Source organism: Balaenoptera ricei, chromosome 7 (assembly GCF_028023285.1).
Source record: "Balaenoptera ricei isolate mBalRic1 chromosome 7, mBalRic1.hap2, whole genome shotgun sequence".
In the NCBI taxonomy this organism is placed as follows: Eukaryota; Metazoa; Chordata; class Mammalia; order Artiodactyla; family Balaenopteridae; genus Balaenoptera; species Balaenoptera ricei.
Window position 1 is genome coordinate 3,696,058 of NC_082645.1, and position 23,029 is coordinate 3,719,086.

At 44.8% G+C, this 23,029-nt stretch overlaps 2 protein-coding genes across 6 annotated transcripts in view; both read left to right on the forward strand.

The window, feature by feature from the left end:
- NCKAP5 (NCK associated protein 5) overlaps positions 1-13,072 on the forward strand; it is a 1,059,956-nt gene extending 1,046,884 nt beyond the window's left edge. For 3 of the 5 annotated variants that reach the window (XM_059927623.1, XM_059927626.1, XM_059927624.1), the window contains exon 18: positions 11,880-13,072. In XM_059927623.1, coding sequence (XP_059783606.1) covers positions 11,880-12,161 — 282 coding nt within the window. In that variant the 3' untranslated portion in view covers positions 12,162-13,072. The remainder of the gene's footprint in view (positions 1-11,879) is intronic. The other 2 variants (XM_059927625.1, XM_059927627.1) reach the window with 1 other exon arrangement.
- Positions 13,073-14,985: 1,913 nt separating this feature from the next.
- Positions 14,986-23,029, forward strand: part of LYPD1 (LY6/PLAUR domain containing 1) — a 50,694-nt gene continuing 42,650 nt past the window's right edge. Inside the window, exons 1-2 of the mRNA XM_059927630.1 lie at positions 14,986-15,193; positions 16,529-16,666. Of these exons, the coding sequence (XP_059783613.1) occupies positions 15,142-15,193; positions 16,529-16,666 (190 nt within the window). The 5' untranslated portion in view covers positions 14,986-15,141. The remainder of the gene's footprint in view (positions 15,194-16,528; positions 16,667-23,029) is intronic.

A 23,029-nucleotide genomic window follows, 5' to 3' on the forward strand; every position in this document is an offset into this window, starting at 1 on the left:
TCAGACATCCATTCATCCAAGGACCATCCTGGTTCTTGAGGCCACCCTAGCATCCCGAGACCATGCCTCTGCTAGTGTATCTAGGGACTGGAAAGCAGCGAGGCTCTCACAGCTCAGGTGAACGTCGGAAATGATCTTATTTTACATGCCTCTTCATCATGGAAAAGCAGACATTACAGAAATCTCAGACAAGTCTATGAGCTCCAAAAGGGAATGATGTAGTGAAAATAGATCTAATAGTGACTTTGTTCGTTGATATGCGATAAATAGCAACTCCAAGAAATGCAAGATATGGTGTCAGAATCTGAAGAAGAAAGCAGAACCAAACCTAGTGCATGGCCTCCAGAAGTGTGTCATCTAATTGAGAAGTGAGACATTGATATGAAAAGAGACTACATATTAGAATGAATATAAGTTCAGGGTTGAAATGGATAATTTGGCCATTTAGGCCAGGAATTCATAGAAAGACCCCTGTGGATTAGGTACTGTAGGAACAGAACCAGCAGCTGTTAATAACCAAAAAAAAAAAAAAAAAAAGATATAAAATGTGGTTACTATTGACAATGCTATGGAATTAGAGAAAAGAGAAAAAATTCCAATTTAAGCATGTTACATTTAGGAGATAACTAGGCCCAGAAAGATTAAAAAAGGTGAATGTAGGGATTCCCTGGTGGCGCAGTGGTTGAGAATCTGCCTGCCAGTGCAGGGGACACGGGTTCGAGCCCTGGTCTGGGAAGATCCCACATGCCGCGGAGCAACTGGGCCCGTGAGCCACAACTGCTGAGCCTGCGCGTCTGGAGCCTGTGCTCCGCAACGGGAGAGGCCACGATAGCGAGAGGCCCGCGCACCGCGATGAAGAGTGGCCCCCGCTTGCCACAACTAGAGAAAGCCCTCGCACAGAAACGAAGACCCAGCACAGCCATAAATAAATTAAAAAAAAAAATTTTTTTTTAAAGAAAGGTGAATGTAAATAGTCATTAGTTAACCTATTAACCTATGGAAAACATTTGCCTAAATGATCTTAAAGACTAAAAATGGGAGGAGGTCAAAAGAAGCTCAGCAAGTTAAGGAATTATTTAAAAATTAGGATTAGGGTAAAGGGGCACATTCAGAACTTTGAGTTTGACAGGATATTTGTGTTCTAAATGCCATTATCAGACCAAATAGGAGGCTGGTAGACTAGCCTAACAGTTCTCAGGGATTCATCTCCTAATATATCTGAAGCTTTGTTCTCTATTGACATCCTAATGAAAAATCCTTAGCATGTACGTTCCATGTGAGCAGTAAGTTTGTCTCATACACCTCTCTATCTTCAGTGTCTAGAATACTGTCCTGTATGTAAAAGGTGCTCAACAAATATCTCTTGAATAAACAAATGATGTTGCAAGAGCAGTGTAATCCCTATTTAAATATTTATTAAATCCAGGTCCAGAGTTGAAGTAGTGATTGTCAGTGTCATATTGTGGCGAAGGATGGAATCCGGAACAAACGTGGATTCCCATTGGCATTCTCCCAACTAGCACATCCTTCCATTCTAGAACCCCCAGTGCTTACTGGGTAATGAGGAATAAGAACATCTTACAGTTGTGTGCAATACACAATATAAAGCTTAATGTTTCTAAATCTTTAGAACAATTTCCACCAAGGAATCTTCTCTTTAAAATAAGGATCAATAAATTGGTACTGATTCTGAGTTGCTCTGACTCTCAGGATTCGATATGTCAAATATCCTTGGGAAATAACTTCATCCAAAGCAAAGGCTGACTGGCCCTAGAACTGAAACATAAATTACATTGGGAGATGAATAGCTTAAACCTGAGTAGAGCTAACACTCTTAACATCCACAAATATCAGTGTGTCTCTGGATGACCCTTAGCACTCAGTCTCATTGAATTCCATGGCTATTGCAAAGCACCTAATAGATTGGATACCACAGTGCACTGTGAATCCCAAATGGTCTACCAACTTCCGCTAGAATTCCAGGTTGCCTCATTATTTATAGGTTAATAAGTAACACAGAATGTTTTTCCCTGGTTTTGGCCCTCACAACATACTTTGTAATAAAAACTTAGCCCTTTCAGGTACATTTTTATGATGTCCACCATTATGGTGATATTGGAGATGTTCCTATGGAAGGGGAACATCCATGAAAAAAAACAGTGTAACTTTCTTTTAACATTCACCCAATCCCCCCTAAAAAGTGTGTTTTATTTTTTCTTGAAAGAGTAGCCCAAACTCTATCACTCCAAGGTGAAGACATAGCTCTATGGTACTAGAATACACAAATGGTCCCTTCATGCTGTATTTTCCTCTGACGAGGGTCATGGGCTCTTTATGCTACAAATACACTGACATCTAAGCCAGGCATGGCCAAGCTCGCTGGACAGATAGGTATCCTGTTTAAGACCTGAAATGATGGAAAGATTAGTCAAAGAAAAAAGTCTAATCATTCTTTGATGGCAAGTGAGTAGCATATGAATTTATTTTTATCCATAATGGTGCCTGTAAATGAAAGGCCAGAAAGGTTTGGTGCCCACACTCTCATCAGCTGGAATCATAAGCCTGACACTAAGATGAACAGACTTAGAAGTTCCAGCCCAGAACCTGCTCAATTCTCATTCCTAAATAAACATTTTGGTTAATATTATTATGCTGGAAGAAGAAAAAGAAATCTGACAACACAAATAAGCATGTTACATTTAGTTAAGCTAACCATGCAAGCTGATATCAATGAGCTGGCTTGCTTCCCCAAGTCTAGGTCACTGTGAAACAGTGCAGATTTTACTTTTGGAGAAACTGGCCAGTAGTGATCAAATCTGATGTATTACTTAAGGTGATTAACCTATATTTTAAATTAAATTTGTGGATCCATCCACCTCCTAGAAAACAAAAATAAAAAAATACAAGTTTTCAAATGGGCATTTCACGTGATGGCACTAACGTTAGAGAAATCATGAATGTGTCTTTTGCGTGTTCATATAATCATTTTGCCCAATCGTGATTACATGCCTTTCCTTTTCGCAAATGCCTTTCTCTGTCATAAACAAAGTTTAGGGTTTTCCTTATGTTCCTTTTTTCTCTTCCCGCTGAGGGACCCGGTCCCACATCTCCCCCATTTTCCATATCCTTAAAGTGACTTCCTTCTCCTTCCGTCCTTTTGATCTGGTCTTTAAATGTCCTTTGCAGCCACTGTTTATCTCCAAGCTAAGTTCTTTTCCTTTCCTCAAGATATGTTATTTTCTAACGACCCTAAGCTTCCTACTGCACTTCTCTCTGCTTGCTTTTTCTTTTTTTTTTTTCCAAAAAGTAAGCTCATTTTTCCCCTCTGGTTCAGGGCTTCTAACAGAGGTCATTGAAAGTCATTGATCATGGTAAAGCACAGCAATACAGGTAATAATATAGTCATAAAAGCACATCTCAGCTGAAAATTACTCTTTCACCTAATAAAACCAGTTTGCCCTGGAGATACTGAAGGATCTTCAGGAACCCAGTAAGGAAACAGAGTGCCCCAAGTGCGGAATCGTATCTCCCAGTGTGTGGTTGGGTGGAGAGAACGGTTCTCTATTACCTATCTGTCACATTAATTTTTCAGAAGGGCAAGTGAAGAGTAATGTGCCCAGTTGAGGTAATCGAGGGAACTGAACACCGAGAGAAAGTAATTATCCAAGCTGGAATTTGACCAGGTTAGCAGGGTCAACACCACCACTCTCAAGAAAAGTCTGGAGGGTCTTCCCTGTTCACCAAAGGTCACTTTATCTATTTTTATGTCTCATTCAGAAAGTAGCTCCACCAGGAATACAGTAAGAGGTGGCATTAAAGAAGAGATTAACCTGTGCCTCTGAGAAAAGAGAAATGACTTGAGCTGCATCGTTTTCCTTGAGGTTGGCCTGCCCCCAGCAAATATCACTTAACATAGACTTTGTGTGTGCACAGATCTTCAACTAAGAGACCCAGGATTAAAATACTTCCTCCCCATTCCCACAAGAGCATAACACATAATCATCTTTCCAGCGCCCAAGATGTGCTCATCAGGAAAGGGATGGGGGAGATCACACCTTCTGCTCCAACTCAAAGCTCAGGATCAGCCAGCCTGTCTCCTCTATTTGATCCATCTGCTTCCAAATGGAAGCTTGGCTATATTTCTCATCTGCTAAATCATCTTACTCCCATTGCTTCACCCACGGAGAGGTTTCTCTGCCCAAACCAACTCACTGCAGTCTCCAAATTTTCTCGCATCTTCCTGGCCCCGATGCATATATGACTGTTTGGTTAAAATCTGCATCATCACACATAACGAGAAATGTTGGGTTGTGGTAGGGGCACGATGCTGACACTTCTTCCCAATTTCAGGGCTGTTTCTTTCCATGTGGAAGGAGTTCCCTAGGATAACACTCCTGGGGTCTCTAAGCTCTGCTCATTCACTTCTCAGGAGAAGGAGGAGTGGCTTGTTTAGCAAATTAACAGATACACAGTATATATAAAATAGATAAACAAGAAGGACCTACTGTATAGCACAGGGAACTATGCTCAATACTTTGTAATAACCTATAAAGGGAAAAGAATCTGAAAAATAACAGATATTATACATTTATAACTGAATCACTTTGCTGTACACCTGAAACTAAGACAACACTGTAAATTGACTATACTCCAATAAAAAAATAAAAAATAAATAGCCAAGTTTAGGAAGGGAACAGGGAAAGCTTAAGCCCATCTCCTGCTCTCCCCGCCCCCTCTCAGGAGTCAGGCTGGCTGGAGAAGCAACACTCATGTTGTAGGTTTAAGAAGAAGATACTTGAGCCCAGCCCAGGGCTGCCAGCCCAGTCTAAGCCTGTCTGCTTCTAGACCACTGCTAAGAAACTCACTTCTTTGAAGACAGAAACCTCATTCTCCCTCTAAGCTTTCTCAGTAATAAAGCTGATATTTTAGCCTCCCATCAGCCTTTTTCTTTTATCTCTTTCTTCAGTTCATTCAGAACTAAGGTGGGGAAGAGAAGTATTTATTGTGTTACCTGAAATGCCAATAATAGATGCATAGAAGACACACAATTAGAATATTTTGGAGTCACGGAGCTTATAGAGTGGGAAGGTTCTTAAAAAAAAAAAATCTTTAGTGTAAATAAACTAAGGTTCAGAGGGGTCAACACAGCTAATTAGCACAGCGCCAGGAACGGAACACTGGCTTCCAAATACCTGGTCTTGTACGTAGTGATTAAAATCCCAAGTTCTGTGGTCAGGCTTCTCCTGCTTGAGTCCTGATTCCCTAAATTATTAGCCATGTGTATGTGGCCTAAATATTTGAACCTCTCTACTCTCTATTTCCCTATGAGTATCATGGGGATGAAAATAGTACTGTCTCAGAGGGTTGGTGTAAGGATTACATGAGATAATTCATGCACTGCCTTCAACCCAGTACCTGACACATAGTAAAAACACTCTATAAATGCAGCTATTGTTTTCCTACCACATGTCTCATTGAACTGATTGGCAGTGAATCATTATAGCAATAGAGAAATAATAAATCATGTGGATGAAGATACTGTTTACATTAATTTGTGCTAAGAGCTCTAGCCCTCTTTGCAAATATTAGTGCCCAGCTGAGGAATGATGCTGCATTTCAATTCCACAGGTAGATCTGAATCTCCTCCTGATATTTTACAGTAGACAGACTAACCAATATTTTCAAGATATAATCAACAGGTGGAAACTTACATGAAATAATAAGAGTAGCCTTCATCATAGAACACTAATCCATTGTGCTAGTTCATGAATTTGCTACTTGTTTCTCCCCTGCTGTGGGCAGGAGTTTCTGGCTGTACATGTATAACATGTATCTCTCTGAAGCTAGTCTCATGATGAGTATATTTTTTTCTGGTTTATCACTTGAGTTTTTCTGTATCATCTTATACTATATTTTCCCCATCTTTTCCTTATGACAAAGGCACATATCACCTTCTGTTTTATCCTTCCTTGTGTTCAGGTTATTGGTCTAGGCAGAATCTCTATTGTTGACTATGGGGGGAAAATGGTATGTGTTTCTGTGATGAAAATCAGGAAACCAAGTTTCCAGGTCTAATTTCACCTGAATTTGAATTTGTGTGAACCACAAATTCCATAAATATCCCATGTAAAGTATAGCTGACACCAGCCTCCCTCACCTTCCAGCCTGATGTAAGAGCAAAGTGAGATCATAGATGGGAAAGCTCTTTGGAAGTAAAAACTATTTGTTATTTATAACCCAGGTTTCTGGGCTGATACTTCCCTGAGTCTGGGCTGGAATTCTTGGAACCCCTTGGGATAGGCATAGTTCTGTGTTTCTGTCTTTACAGTGATTCTGTCCATTATAGAATCTTAAAGGGCAAGAGATAGACTATCTGGCAACTACAAGGCCTGAGATAGACCATAGAATGGTCTACAGATGCAGTAGGGGCACATGAAATGGAAATTTCTTGTAATGCACTCCTTCTTACCTACCATATATCTTAATACTATTCACCCTTCAAAAGCATTCCAAGAGCCCCCTCTCCTTTTCTATGAAACTCTCTCTGAGAATCAAGACCACATAATTATTCGCACAGATTATTCATAGAGTAGATTGGTTTGATTGATTGATTATTTGACTACAAGGAATTAAATTAGTTAAGGTATAATTACTAAGGGATTTCTGGAGAATATGTCACTCTCTACTTCTTGCTTGAATTATTGTTAATAATGTCATCGTTACACGAAAGATAGGAAAATATTTAAGAATGAGCAGAGCTATTTATTTTAAACTTGAAAATACATTCTCACCCTTTTGAGCCCTACTTTTGTTCCCAAGTGCAGTGAAAAGCCCCACCAAAAAGTGAACTGTACAACTGTTGCCACCTATAGGTGGCAAGTGTAGTATATTAATTTTATCATAATTTCAATGAAGCACATTATACAAAGGAAATGACAATGTTTTATGGAACCCACACAATCTTCAGGAATCTTTACTGGGTTTGTTACCATTAATATTATTGTTGCTGTTCTGTGATTCTTTTGTGTTTTTTTTGTTTTTTTTTTTTTTGTTTTGGGGTTTTTTTTTAAATTTATTTATTTATTTTATTTATGGCTGTGTTGGGTCTTCGTTTCTGTGCGAGGGTTCTCTCTAGTTGCAGCAAGTGGGGGCCACTCTTCATCGTGGTGCACGGGTCTCTCACTATCGCGGCCTCTCGTTGCGGAGCACAGGCTCCAGACGCGCAGGCTCAGTAGTTGTGGCTCACGGGCCTAGTTGCTCCGCGGCATGTGGGATCTTCCCAGACCAGGGCTCAAACCCCTGTCCCCTGCATTGGCAGGCAGATTCTCAGCCACTGCGCCACCAGGGAAGCCGCCTGTGATTCTTATTTCAGATGCTCCCCTTAAAGGTAATGTGGGCTAATATTTGTGAAGTTCTTTTCCACGACAGAGGTTAAGAACTTGGGCTCTGCAGGCAGACTGCCTGGGTCCAAATGAAGACCCCACCACGTACTGCTCCATGACCTTAAGTTACTTAACTTCCTCCAGGCTTGATTGCTTGTAAATGAAGATAACAATGACACCTGCCCCATAGAATTGACGTGAGGATGAAAACAGATCATCCATGCAACGTGCTTAGCCGAGTGTCTGTGCAGAGCAGGCGCTCAATTAAACGCTGTTATTACCATGACTAGTTTTCAAAGCACCTTCACATACATTTGCTGCAAACTGGTGTGCACTATTGTTACCGAAAGTGGGAGTCCGGCTGCTGGCCGCTCTAAAGCCAATAAAGAGGCAAGGCTGGTGGAAAGGAAAATTTGCTTTATTTCGGAGGCTGGCAACCTGGGGGGGAGGTGATAAGCAGACTCCCGTCCAAAGGGCGACCCCACCCTCCAGCCCCTGCACTGACAATCAGGGGGCAAGAGCTTTTATAGACGGAGGGAGGGGGCTGCATGAAGAAACGGCAGAGTCAGCTCTGACCGTCGTCTTGAAATTGGTCATGCGGTGGTCTGAGCTGCAGCATCTTGATTGTTTTAAGTACAGTTAGTCTTCAGTTCCAGGGTCGGTTTGTTCCCATTTCCTCGAGGCCAATTCTCGGAATTGTAGCCGCTTATGTCATGGCTACAGTCTGGTCATCATGTAGTTAACTCTACCACTTGCTGGGGGTTTCAGTACCTGTAAGACAGCTCAAAGGATATGGCTCAGACTATTCTCTATAGCCCTTGAGGAGGAACTAAAGGCCCTTGACTTTGCTTACTGACTAAACTATTATTGTTTTGTCCTGTTTGATTGTTTCCCTTTGCTTCTGTATTTTCTCACTTCTTTGATTAAACTTATCCTTTGCCTAAAGTTTTTCTACAGACAAAAGACAGGCAGGGGACATGGGGACATGGGGCGGGGGGGGGGGGGGGAGGTGGGGACCACAGGGTCCTGCTCCGTTTCACTGTTTTGTTACCATTCGACAGATCCATCCTTAGCACAATCCTGTTGGACCTCGATCCCTCCTTATGTTTTAAATTTAAATGTTATGTGACTTCAAACTTTTTAACATACCTGAGATCTGACAAGACAACATTGAGGCTGGTTGGGTATGCTTCTAATTTGAGGCAGGGAAGTAAGCTACTTCAGTGCTTTTGTTCTTAGCTAGCAGGACCACTGGAGAAATCCCAGCCAACAGTTGATATCCTGCTGATGGTAGAGAAAGCCGAGTCCATCATCCAGCCTCCATCGAGAATCTACTGACGATGTGCGCTGGGCTAGGTTTTCAGGGGGAAAGCTGATGGGAGAAGGGGGGTGAGGGGGGCCATCTAGGACATAAAAAAGAAGTATAAGACACGATCGCTAGCTCAGAAGTTCACACACTGCAAAGATTGCTGTTTGACATACATAGTGGGGGTTATTTTTGTTATTATTGATTTGTTTTTTTTCTTAGTATAAGCAAATAATTAAAATTAGAGGATTTTAAAGATAAGCAAATATTGTCCTAGATTCATGGCCTTACCTTTAAAATCAAAGACCTGGGCCCATGTTTTTGCACAGCTGCAATGAGCTAGGTCTAAGTAGCTGCTCCTGCCTTTAGGGGAGGCACGTACTCTTGAGCGGACCGCAGTCCTCACCACTCCCTGTAGCTCCCCAGCACTGAGGTCGAATGTCAGCGTGGCCTCATTGTCACTCTTACACTGATGTTGTTCTCATAGTCCAGAAATATTTCGGTACCCGCCCCTCATCAAAACTGTGAAAATAAAAGGAAGACCGAGAAGGCATGTGATTTTGCTTACAATGGGCCATTCCTTCATTTCCATCACCTCCCCAGCCAAGGTAGGCCTTTGTCATAATTAATTGAAGAACCAAACCTACAAGCAGGAAACATTTAGAAAACAAGATGCACTATTTGTGTCCCATAGACAGCGGGTGTTTTCATGGTAAATAATCCTTCCCTTATCACTACCTGAATACACTGAATTATACTTTTCACCTGTCTCCCCTCCAAGACTACAAATTCTTCTAGACTAGTGATTCTCAAATGTTAGCATGTGTCAGAATCACCTGGTGACCTTGTTAAAAACTTTTTCTGGGACGCTGCATTACTGATGTAGTTAAGTCGGGGCGGGACTCGAGAATGTGCATTTCTAACAAGCTCCCCCGTGATGCTGACGCTGCAAGGTGTCTGGAGAACACAGTTTAAGACCCACTGATCTAGAATAAGAATGCTATCTTACTATTATCTATTGTTCCGTTTATTGAGCACCTACTCCTGTGTGTCAGGGTCTTCAGGTGTTCTGCTTCTAATACTTAACAGCAATCCTGAAATAAAGGTATGTCTTATTAACTTTCCCTGAGGAAGGGTGCTCTTGGGCACTTACACAGCCAATGAAAGGGCAAGGCTGAGACTCAAGCTCAAGTCCGCCTGCCTCCGGGGCCTCACTCCCCTCCTACAGGACGTAATTGTATTCAGCTGTGTATCCTCAGCACCGAAACCTTCCACCTGCCTCATGATCGCTTCTCTAGTGAGTGTTTATTGAATGAACTTGAGATCCACATTGACCAGAAATAGGCAAGGAAAAGGTTCTTGAATAAAGAAAAAGGGAGAAGATATTCAGGTAAGGAGGAAATTGCATTGAATGGCCTCTATTTACCTACATTTGGTACAATCAAAGCTTTCCTACTCCCTCCATGTATTTTGCATATTGTACTTTATAATTCTTTTTAAAGAATGCTCAAAATTGGCACACCGTGAGAAGGGGCTCCGGCATGGAGTCACTCCTAATTATGGGGCCGCTTTTTTGTAATCACCTAGGAATGTGTTCCTCAGCCCAGCTCTTTTTCGAGGTAGCCGTTTCAGATTGAAAATTTGCTCTGTGAGTAATGCTCCTGTACGTTAATCGTATAATGAAATAAGCATCACTTCAAGGTTGTTTTTCAAGTATCCCCATAGAATTACACCGTTTCCCCATAGCAGAGAGAGAAATGCTGTCTGAGTCTGCTCTTGGGACACCGGAACCATCCACTTCTGTATCTTTTTCTTTTCTCTTTCTGTTAAGTATTTAGCATGTGAGAATTCACAGGCTTTGGCTATGTCTGTTTTTGCCCAGATCCAAACACAGTTTCCTCATTGTACCTTTGATATCCATCGTAGCAATGTTGCAGGGAGGGATGGAACTGCCTATGTTGGGGCCTTGGACAGTAGCAATTGTGATGGTTTGGCATATGTGGATGGCAAAATGAAAAAAAACATACAGGACATCTTGTTCTTTATTACAAGAGCATGGAAGGCCACCAGACAGGAATTCAAATCCTGTTCTCCATCACTTGCTGAGCCACCTTGGGCAAGTGACCCTGTCACTCTGAGCCTTGTTTTCCTTCTCTCTAAAGTGGGGATGTGTAACTTACAGGTCTGTGAAAAAGGGCTTATAAATAAAATACTTAGTGTCTTTTACATGGTGGATGCTGAATAAATGGTAGCTATTGTTATCATCTCTAAGGCCTGTTCCTACTTCCTGGATGGAATTTTTGCCTGAAAGAGGAAAAAGAAATGAGAAATGTGGTTAGTGGCTTTAACACCTCCACCCTTGCAGTTTTTGCATCTATGCAAAAACTATCTATTCCCTCTCACCTCGGACCTCAGGAGCCACTTGAGCAACTAAATATATTCATGTTTACAGAGTTTACCTGCAGTAATTATCGAATATGACTGCAGTGTTTTATGAAGTCCCAGAGACTACCAGTAACAGCCTATAAATATCCCTGTTTAAATTGGTTTTACTAGAACCTCCTGGAGGGAGAGGTTACTGAGGTACAGACCTGTTACTATGATGTTGAAGCCCTTGGGCCTTGAAGAATCTACACCCTCACACCTGGGATCTCTTTCAAATAATATAAGACTTGTAAAGGGACAAAATACACATGTGACAATGCATCTGACAAGTTTAATGTGTACTTAAATTTTATGGCAGTTTAAGGGATTGCATGCCTTTTTTTTTTTTTTTTTTTTTGCATAGAACTGTCATTTCTGGCTGAAATTCAGTCCCTATCCATAGTTAGAAACAGGACAACTAATAATATTTAGTAAGAAAAGAAAGGATTTCGAAACTTTGATTAAGAAGAATAAGGCACTTTACCTGAACAAATTTTTTAGATGGATCCATTTAAAATGAAATTAAGTGGCACTTAACTGATTTGCAAATTGGGACCTATTTATCTCAGTAAGATGATTAAAGTCTTGATTTATCCCTAAAATTGGCTTTATCATTACATGAAATTATACTAGAAGATTGTTAAAGACTTGTAGGTTCCCTCTATCCCTTTAAATTGTACTTTATACTGACAATAATTGAATATTGGATAGAATAACTTGATTTTGCTAAGAAATATCTTTCTAATATTTTCCTCTTTTTATTGCAGAAATTGAAACAAGTTGAAGAAACAAGAGAAGATCCTGAGAATAGATTATGTAAAATTTCCCTGGAGTCATTCAATAAATACAACGGCAATACTGTGATCTTATTAGAAAAAGAGACAAACTCTCTGAACAAGGTTAAAGGACAAAAGGAAGAAAAAGAAAAAAATGAAGAGGCCTCTTTGAGTAGCTCTGATAGGCCTGGGGTAGACAATTTGGAATCTTTGAGTGATTCTTTATATGATAGCTTCTCTTCCTGTGCAAGTCAGGGTTCAAATGATGTGTAAAGGACTTTTTTTCCCCTTAGTGAGCTGGAAATGGAGCACTTAAGAAACAGGGTTGGGAAGCGGGGCAGGTAGAGATGGCAACAAATAAACTATTGCAGTACCAGGGCGGACACTGTCGGATTCACAGCCAGCAGCCCACTGGAGCTTACTTCCCTGACAAGGCAATAAAGATAGACTTTACCTGTTGTGTTCCGTGAGGATTAAAAGTAAACACACCCAGGATACAGAAGTCTTAATTTTGCACTTTTCTTTTGAAAAAGAAGTTGTACAGAAGTTGTAAATTTTTTTTTTGGAAAAGAAATTATATTTGTAGCAAAAACAAATTAAAAAGACAGCAATAAATTGAATCAGTGCCATGCTCTTGAAATGATGCCCTGAGTCTTAGAAGTTGATAATATATTTTTGAAAAATTCCAACTCCAGTTTTTGTTCAGGTCACTTGTCCTAGCCCTCAAATTGTTTGTGGGTACACTCTGTAAACAGAAAACAGGGCCTGCCGAAAAACCAGAGGGCTCTCTCTCATCTCCATCTCATAAATCTCAATTTGATAGAAACGTTAATCCCAGTGCAATTTCCAAATTGTTGCCAGAGAGATTCAGGTTCTAGTAATAAGTATAATTCTGCTTCTACTGAAAACTGTAAAGGAAGGTACTCAAGTGTGACACTGATCTGAAGCTATATGTATCGGAAACGATGTAATTCTACCTTCCCTCCAATCATTTCCTTACATCCTCTTCTACTTAGTGGTTCTCTGCAATTCTCAACATTATTTGTTGATTTTTATCTTCTGACTCTTTTGATTAAAACCTGGTCAATCTATAAATCAAAGTAAATTCCTGTTTGCAATGTTCACTTTGTAAAAAATAAAATGGTTGGTGCTATGAAAAATTCTTACTTTTTAATATCCTTTTTTCCTACAAAGTCTGTTTATATGTAAGGATAAATTCTATTTTAAAGGTTACCGTGTATTTTTTCTAGATGCGAACTATTTATAATTTCTTTTGTACAGGAGCTTGTAAACTAGGCATAACAAATATTTTTAGGATCTATATGGATACTTTAGTACACACTTGTTTCTTTAAAGAGTATTGTATGATCAGTGTTATTTGGTTAATTTGTGCAATTTGTTGTATTTGAATTTTGTTGTCTTAAATGAAAATTATGTGTCATTGTCTTTCAGACTTTTTAAGATTCTTTTGTTTCATTTCTGAATAAACGTCATAACACAATCGCACCCTCTGAAGGCTTAGAAGAACTTGTTCAAGGACCCTTCGGAGCAATTGGTTATTTGAATCTCACACGCGCTCCAACGACGCATTCCCCGACGGAATAAACAGACTAGTAAGCAAACTGGCCCTATTCCTCCAGAAGCAGTAATTCAGCCAATTGTAAGATTCGAGTCTGCAGACTAGCGAGTAATGGTCAAAGCATTTTCGACTCCCTGAGGGGTTAACCAACTAGAAATGAGAGGAAGAGGGGGGCAAAGGGAGAGACGGAGCCGGAGGCAGATAGGGAACGATCTCTGCAAAGGAATGACAAGAAAGTCATTGAAGCCCCTTTCCAGACCTGCTCTGCTGGCAGGATAGGGAAATAAATGATCAGCATCCCGGCCTAAGAGAGCTTCCTCCTCCTAAGAGGGGAGGCCCGAGTAGAAGGAGGTGAAGAGGGGCGAAGCTTATGAAGCCCTTTCCACCGAAATGGATGCTGCCTAGGGATTTGGCGGACAGGCGTGGGAACGTGCGGGATTGGGGGCGGGGGCTCCCAGGCGTTCCGCGCGGGCCAGCGGGCTCCCGTACCACCTGCTGCAGGGCTCGGCGGCCAGGAAGGCGAACGTAGCGAGGCAGCGTTCCGGGAGTGCTCCAGGTGGGTCGCTTGTACAAGAGAGGGGGGATGGGGTGGGAGGAGGTGGGGAGGGCTGTGCCAGTGCCCGAGTCCTGGGCTGGCTAGGCGCGGTACACTAGAGGACGCCGTGAATAGAGCCGGAGGAAGCTGCCCGGCCTTTTGGACGAAGGGGATGGAGGAGAGCAACTCTCGTCTTCACCCCAATTTGCTTTCTAGTGGGAGCTCATCACGGTTGTCCCCGGAGCGCCCCTCTCCTAGGCTGGGCTACCGCACCCCCCAGCGGTGCGCGCGGCAGACGAACCGAGGGCTGGGCGCGCGGAGCTGGGCAGGGTCCCCGCCCACCCCGCCGCAGCTGAAGCCGAGCCCCGTAACGACCGAGGGGTTTCTCGGAGGAAGAAAAGGCGCAGCTGCACTGGATACCGTAGGGAGCCTGCGAGTGTGCAACTTTGCCAGACGCACGGGAGCGCGGCCCCGCACTCCCTGCCGGGTGGGCCGGACCCTGCCGCGGGCAACCCACCAGCCCCCGGGGGCGCAAGCGCCCCTGCAAGCAGAGGCAAGCGGGCTTCCCACCCCACCTCCTACGTCCTGCTGACGGCGCCTGGCCGACCGCCGCGGCACCTGCTACGCCCTCCTCCTCCCTCTTTCCCCAGTCTCCAGCCTCGGAAAACTACACTCTCCCTCTCCCCCTCTAGGCGTCCCAGTCCGGGGCACGTGCGGAGGCGGGAGAGGAGGGCGATCGGAAGGGGGTGGAGACGTGAAAAGGCTGTCCCAGCTTTCCCCGCTCGCCACCTCCACCCCAACTCGGCAGCCGTCACGTGGTGCCTGGAGTGGGAGGTGGGGAGAAGAGGCGAGACTTTTTTGGGTGCTCCGGATCGCCAGCAGTTCCTTCAGCCTCCGTCGCCAACTCCGGAGACGCCGCGCACTGCCCCGGAGCGCGAGCCAGAGGAGCGGCGACCCGCAGCCGGGGGCCCCGGCGCGGGCGATGCGGGCGCCGGCGGCGGCACCTGCGGCTGCTCTTGGCGGCGGAAGCGCGGGCCCCGGCAGTCTCGGCAGCCACAGCCGCTGCGGCCCGGACAGCCTCCGCCGCGGTCGCCGCTTCTGATGCGCCTGCCCGCTCCCGGCCCCGCGGCTCCGGGAGGATGTGGGTCCTCGGCATCGCGGCAACTTTTTGCGGACTGTTCTTGCTTCAAGGTAAGAAGACGAAGCGGCCAGCCGTCCGGCCGGGATCGCACACCCCGTCTACCCGCCGGCCGCTCTGCCTCCCCTGGGCGCTCACCTCCGCGCCCGTGCTGTGCACGGGTTGCCCGGCGGCAGTTCGGCGGCGGCGAGTGGTGCCCAGGGGCGCTCGATGGGAAAGTGCCCAAATCCTGCGCTGCAGGAGGAGCGGCGGATTGGTGGGACTCGGGCTGCAGATGCTCGGGCTGCGCGGTCGAAAGAAGCAGCTGGGCTGGGGAGGAGGGAAGGTCCGAGCCGTGCAGGGTCTCGGCGAGGGAGCGGGGGCGACAGTCCGCGAACCCGCCAAGTTGTCAGGCGTCTCTAGCAACCCGTGGTAGTGGCGCCGCCGACAGGTGAGCGGCGAGCTGGTCAGCCTGTGGCCCGGGCTGGCCGGGGCTGCGTTGCCGCGCTCCGAGCGCGACCGCTGTGGGTCTGGGAGGGGAGGTGCGCCGGGTCCGGGGCTCGTCTGCGCGGGAGCCGGGGGCAGTTAGGTCTAGACGCGAGCTCGTAGATCCGAGCGGAGCAGTCGGGCTGGGGCGGGGAGAGGTGCAGAAACGTCGGGCTCCTTCTCTCCAGTACAGGAGCGGCTCCCAATCCAGCTCTGCAGAGCTGGGACCCGGACCGGGAGCCCTAGCCAAACGGAGCCCTGAAAGCCGGAGAGAAAGGACTGTGGTGTCGCGGCCGGGGATGCGCGCGCGCGCACACACACACGCACAAGCACACACGCACGCACGCCCCTTGCCACACGCCGCAGCCACCCCTGCTGCTGCGGGAACCGTCCCGAAGAAAGGCGGGGGACTCGGGGCGCAGCAGCACTGAGCGCCCGGCCCTTCGTCCGCCTGGGGAGCCTCGGAGCCACAGCACAGGGATGCCGGCTTCGACAATCAAAGAAAACAAAAGGCGTCTGCGAAGGCGATCGCGAACGGTGCCGACATAGTAATTAACTCATTTGTAACCAATTAACAATTAGTCAAAGCCTTCGGCGTAGGCTGGAGCCGGCGCACGTCAGCTCCTCGGCTCTCGGGCGGCATAGCCCTCCTTTCAACTTCCGTGGGGGGGAAAGCCAGGTGTGGTGCCGGATGGGCTCTTCGTTTCTGGAGAGTGGGTCCAGGGGTCGCGGGCCAAATCCCGCTTTATATCCTGCGGGACCTTCGGTGGCCGCGCCGCCCTCTACTGGCTTCAGCCGCGGCCGCCTTCCGGGGGAACCCAGGAGGGAGGGAGCCGCAGCTGGCTGGGGCGAGGGGCGGGATGCTGGTTTCTGGGGTGGTCTCGGGGCGGCCGGGTCTGAATCCGACTGCGTCTGTCCCGCAGGCTTTGCTTTGCAAATCCAGTGCTACCAGTGTGAGGAATTCCAACTGAATAACGACTGCTCCTCCCCCGAGTTCATCGTGAATTGCACGGTGAACGTTCAGGACATGTGTCAGAAAGAAGTGATGGAGCAAAGCGCAGGTAAGAGACCGGCAGCCCTCCTCCTCCTCCCTTCGCCAGCCTGGGCTGAGGTGGGAGTGAGGGGGCCATTTCATTACAGGAAAAGGGATTGACTTTGATATAATGCACCCACTGGTTATCACAGATGTACTTTTACAGAGCTGGGAAAATGAAAAGTTCCGAGTTACTTTAATCTCATTAGAGTTAATTACCCGGGCTTCTCCCCGAGGGACTGACGAAGGGAAGTGCATTTCAATGAGTGGCTCTCCTCTTTTTATTGACTCCCCTCACCTCCCTCTGCTAAAAGCTGATCGGGAGACTGGAAAATGTATGGATAACCAGCTCTGCTTGGGCAACTGGACAGTAGCCTGTGAGCAGTGTCAGCCTGAAATATGAAGCTAGTTGAAGTTCCCAGAGGTCAGCACTTGAAAAATGTGTTTTGTCAAAGAGCCACGCCATATTTCCTTGAAGAACACTACAGGATCTTTATTTAATTTTAGAACTAATGCATCAAATTCCAGGCACAAATTGCCAAAGATCTTTCAAGGGAATGTAGTTCCCCGTCCCACAAGCCTAGCTGCAAGGGGGCTGACAGAGGGCCTGGGCATGAGGCGAAGAAAGAAAGGGGTCTTGTGAGAGAAAACCTCACTCATTTCCTGCAGTCTTCTCGCGGAGCTGGGGCTCCCCAGCCCCTCCCAGTAGTCTCATCAGAAATCAAAGTCCCCCTAAAAGTGCAACTGGAACTTTGGGGAAATGGGTGAACTGGAGTTTCAATGCCAAGGTCAGATCCATGAACATAGACTTTGCCATTGTAAGGATGTTGAAAAGATGGGTGAATGATATTCAGTGCACCCTAGCGCTGCTTTTCTTGAGTTTGCTGAACTGCCCTGCCCTGCCCACGGAGCCTGGTGAAGGGTCCAACTTGTTAAGTGATTCCCTTACCCCGCTGGCAAATTAATGCAAGGGCTCTAGTTTTAAAGTGAGCACCTTGGGAAAGTAGTTTCTTCCCAGAGAAGGGCCTGAAAGTGCCTTGTGGCTTACCACATAGTAACCTGGGGAGCAGATAGCTGGTCACTGTGCTCTGGATGTGGCGTGGGTGCAGGCAGCTTTAAAGGCTCTTCTTTATAGGTCATTAACAGTCTAGGTGTGGAGTCTTTCCACCAGAATCACTCTTCTGGGAAGTCTGAAACGTGATCGCTCTCAAGAATAACGTCTCAAAAAAAGCAGCATGCAGTTGTTTTATCACATGGGATTCGGACTGTTAAAAAGGCAAAACAAAACTTAGTGATGATTCTGTAGCTAAGATTGACACGCGTGATTCTGACAGGTTGTTTCTTTTCTGCTTGTTTCATTCCTGAGAATTTTTTCTGAGCAAAAATCGACGGCCCTTCTACCTGAGGAACTCCTGTAATTTTCATCAGAATCACTTTGAACACTTTACTGTGTCTCTCAAATATCTGTAGCTTTCTTGCAGGCAGTAGTTTAGAGCCAGACAAAAATGGGGATGTGGAACTTTCTCGTCGTCCTCTAGGCCACTGCTTATTACCTGGGTATCATTTATCATAACCTGGGATATGGTTGCCACGAGAAGAGGACAAGCTATGAACCAAATTACAAGCCAGAGGAGGTGTCTTTCTGAGAGATATTTCTTGCTCTCTAAAAGTGTATCTGAGGTGAACCTTACAAACTCCATTTTCAAAGTGTGGTTATTCATCTTGCTTCCCCCTCTCCTCCACCACACACTGTTAAAAAAAAAAAAAAAAAAAGGCAGCGCTGGCATGATAACTCCTAGCTTCTGCCCGTGAAGCTGTAGTGCAGAGAGTCTATCAGTGCCTGACCTGAAGTTGCTATTAGCTCAGTCAAGGTGGGCATCTTGTCGCCAAACCAGGTTTCTCCCGCCACATGTCATAGGCTAGAGGGTGACAGACACCGGAGAAATAAGGCAAGCTCAACTGTGAAATTTGAGAAACAGAAACAGTTGATGGGCTCAAAGGAAAAACCAGTTATTAGGGAAAGGATGCAAGCTCTGCGCACGTGGAAACCAGGCATTCTTAGCCTGAATTCAATAGAAATCAGCCAAATGCGCGTTTCTGTGTTTAAAGTGCAATGTTCGTGGAGGGATGGGGGCAGGAAGGGGGGGGTGGGCTGAAATTTCCAAGGCGCTTCCATTTTCATCATGTGCTGGCTAGAGACCAATCAATTTAAGTGGCTATTAACCCTCCCCTTGTTGGCAGGGTTGGAGAGCCAACCTAAAAACTCTGATTGTTAAGTGACCGCAGCGTAGTATGCACATCACAGTAGCAACAGCTAACTCCTGTTGTGTGCCCTGTGTACCAGGCTCTTTCCCTGTGCTTTATGTGGGGGAAATTACCTGACATCTGAGCATCCTCTTGAGGCCCTTATTTCCCCAGGCCACGACCCACCGTGTTTAATTACACTGCAGGCTCAACTTCTCCCCTCGGGAGCAAGAAAGTCCCACCTGTTCAATGATGCTATTAGGAATCGAAGTCAGAATCGTTTGTGCTTGACCAGTAACATATACTGTTCCAAGAATTTTAGTGCTTTGGAATCGAAAGGGCTTTTGTTGCTGTTATTGTTGTTGTTTTAATTTTTTTTAAAAATCATATACACTTTTCTACAAGAAAAATTACAAAAGGGGGATTAGCAATCTTCTTTCTACTCCATCTCATATAACCACCTCCTGAATTTCTCCTTTAACAGAGAAAGTTCACCACCTTTTGCAGCTCATACACGAAAACTAACCTACCTTTGCATAAAGATTATAAGTAAATATAACAGAAGAATCATACTTACAGGGATAAACCATAGTGGGTAGTTGATTTATAGTTAAGTGTGCACATTGGAATCTGGGGCTTTTGTTCAAATCCACATGTCTGGGCCCCTCCTTGAAGAGGCCAGTTCTGGAAGTCTGTGGTGTAGCTGGCCATGGGTCAGCCCCCGCAGGTGACCATGGGGTGCCCTAAATTGAGAACTGCTGGTCTGGACCAACCTTTTCGTGTTATAGAGGAGGAAAACGAGGGCCGGAGAAATTAGACGTCTGGTCCACGTCTGCCAGACAATGGTTACTGCGAGGCACCTGCTTGCTGGGCCAGCACCTTACACAGTAAAATATGCGCCAGGGTTGCCTGCAAAGATACTTCAGGTAAAGTGCTAAAGACTTAGACAATTCTCATGCCCGCCAATCTCACCTAATAGGCTTAGTGAACTGGGTTGAACGCAGGAGCCACAAAGTGGATTTTGTAAGAACAGGAGAACCAACGGGCAGGATTTGTAAAGTCTGAGTGCTATGAGGACTGGCATTTTTCATAGGTATAGAAAAACCAGGGTTTTAAATGGACTAAGATTTTAATGAACCAAGCGAGTTTGACATCAAGCAAGAATGAAAGGCTTCCTCTTTCCAAAAAAAGACCAGCAATGCAATATGCCCAGGCCTTCAGACAGTCCTTTTCTGGATTAAGTCTGCAAGCTCAGCTCTTAGGAATTTTCAGGCAGGTACATTTGATTTTCAGTTGGGAAGTACATTTAAAATTAACCTTTACCTATTCCCCAGAGCGGCATTCCTATTAGATGCTGAGATGATTTTCTGCTCTTTTTCCCCTTGGTCATTTATGGAGGAATAAGGCATGGGTTGTGGGGAAGAGAAGGCGTCTCTCATTGTCCTTACTAATTGATATTTAAATGTTTGCATAATGAATGACTTGTTCTCTCCAGCTCTGCACTTAATGAGTTAGTGTCTATGAACCAGCACCCCTGATAATGACATTTCTCTTGCTTTCGCCTGTCACCGCCCTCCGCAAAATATTTCAAATACCGATTTTCACTTCAGAATAGAAGCCCCCCGCCCATGAATTTTAAAACCGGGGTATAAAGAACGTGAATCTGCATTTGTTTGACAGTGCAATCTTGTAATTAGAGTTTTTCCTCTTGACTAGATACAGTGAAAGGGGCGTAATTTAATTTTTATAGACTAGCCAATTTCTGCCCTTAGTAAAATACAGCTCTGTCACTGAGCAAACTGTTACAGGTTCTCCTAAACCTTATTTAAAAGTTAAATGCAGTATATTGAGAGAAAGTTCATGGTCTGAATCTGTAAGCTAATCGATCTCTTCACCCATCCTTTGCAACAGGCATTAATCTATTTGTCTGTTTTGCAGTACACGATGTGCTGATTTATATGCCATGTTGCATCTACATTATGGCTGTATAAGTAATGGCTATTTTCCTTTTGGGTTAGTTAGTTGCTCATTAAGTTGGGCAGGGATAGCTTTATGCCTTGGATAGGTTAATTTTATGCCTTATTTTCTCATGAGCTATCGAAAGATAAGGGGATAGCAAGAGAGGACCTGGGGTCTCTAATCAGTCACCCACTCTTAGCAGAAAGCAGTGGAAAGCTAACCATGGCCTGTGTTCTCTTAAGGCTGTGTGTGCTCTGCTTAGTTTCATCAAGATTTACAATAACAGGCTGTAGTTTGTCTTTGGGGTGGGTGGTCCTGGCAGGAAGAAGGGCCAATTTTGCTTATCAATATTATATCAGAGTCCCTTTATACCCGGATTCTTTAAAGCGCACACATATGCACACACATGGCATATGTATGTATGAGCGTATATTTTTAAATTTTGCTTGTATTAATTTACACACACAAACATAATTCTTGTGAGAAAAGAAGTGAAAATATTGCATCCTCCTTTTTTGTAGCTGTTCAGATCGTACAAAGACGTTTTCTAATTTCTTTTCCCCAGAACATCTCTGTTCAGAGTACCAGTGACATTTGTTAATCTTCTAGTGCCCTTTATCTGCTCCATATCTTTTTCTCTCACCTCTTCTCTCCTGTCATCTCCCTTTTGAACATCCTACCTGTAGCCCTTACTTTCTCATTCCCAAACCCATTTTGCATCACTGAGATGGGCTATGGACTCCACTCTAAGAATAAAGTAAAGAACAAAAATGAAAAAAAATCACCATATTTTAACTTTGCCAAGGAGACTGCAACAGATTAAAAAACTTTAAAATATAAAAGATTCAGGTGTCAAGAAAGATATTCTCATATATTAACACCGGCCCTGCTTAAAAAGTTTTCCATGTCAACCTCGATAATGTTATGAATTACACGGGGAAAGATTCTGTGCGATGAATGTCAATATCACTACCTCCTTTCCAGTGGGACCCTGAAAGAGAACACCTTTCTCTCCAGAGCAAGACATTTTGCCAGTCAGATTGTTCACTTAGTTCTCGAGATGCATCCATCTTTTTCATGTGGCAGGCATAGCCGACTTCTGAGGAGGTCTTCGGAGGGTGAATGTCAAATGTCATTAGTCCCTCGGACTCTCCAGTACGTAAAGCATTTGTTTATGTTAACTTTACAGCTGAACAAGCAGCCAGGGCTGACCTCCCATCTCCAGAGATGAAACGTTTGAAGATTGATCCAGCTTCTCCCATAACACTAATTCCTCCCACTGAGATTTCATGAAAGCTTCCATCATTGATGGTTTTCCTAATGAGTTTAAACAGAGAGGCTTCAAAGCTGGGTTTTTTCTCCCAAGTGAAAAATGAAACGAACTATGAAAACAAAACACACCGTTTCCTTTTGAACTTTGAAAAGGAAATCTGCTTCCCTTATATATTCCTGAAATAAAAAGATCTGAATATACAGCCTGCTTTCTGTCTCTCCCTCTCCCCTTCCCGCCTTCTTTCCTTCTTGCCTGCCTTCCTCTCTCCCTCCCTTTCTCTTTCTTTTTTTCTCTGATTGACTGACTTAGGTTCTCATGCCCAAACCTGGGAAAGGTTTATTATCACACTGTGCAGCAGTAGCCCACACCCTAACCCCTGTTGTCAGCAGTTGAATAGAAAGGGTATCCATCACCATTAGAGAGCGAACAGCAATGCTCCAGGTTTCCCAGGCTTGGTAACTTTGAAGAGGTTACTTAACATCCCAGGGGCTTAGCTTCCTCCCCTGTAATATGTAGAAACAGGCCACCTGTCTTCTTATGAGATACATCAAGGCAGTGAGGAATGCTGTCAGTATAACCACCTTAAGGAACCAGTACTAAAGATGGAAACCTGCAGGAATGCTCACCAGGAGTTGCTTCGTTCACTCTCGGTAGCTGCCTCTGAAGGCTGGCCCAGACACCTGAGCCTAAGTTACTCTACATGTTACTTCTTCATTTCTCAGACCGAAGGAGTCCTTGCATGTAGCCTTTCATTCTTTATAATAGGGTCCTTATACTTAGGCTGGAAGGTTCACAGTGAGATAATATATTCACTTGATAGTTGGTGAATCTGAGATGCAGAGAGATTTAGCAATTTGCTCAGGACCACGCAGCCAGTGGGACTGGAATTCAAGTCCTTTTTCTTCTTCCCCAGGA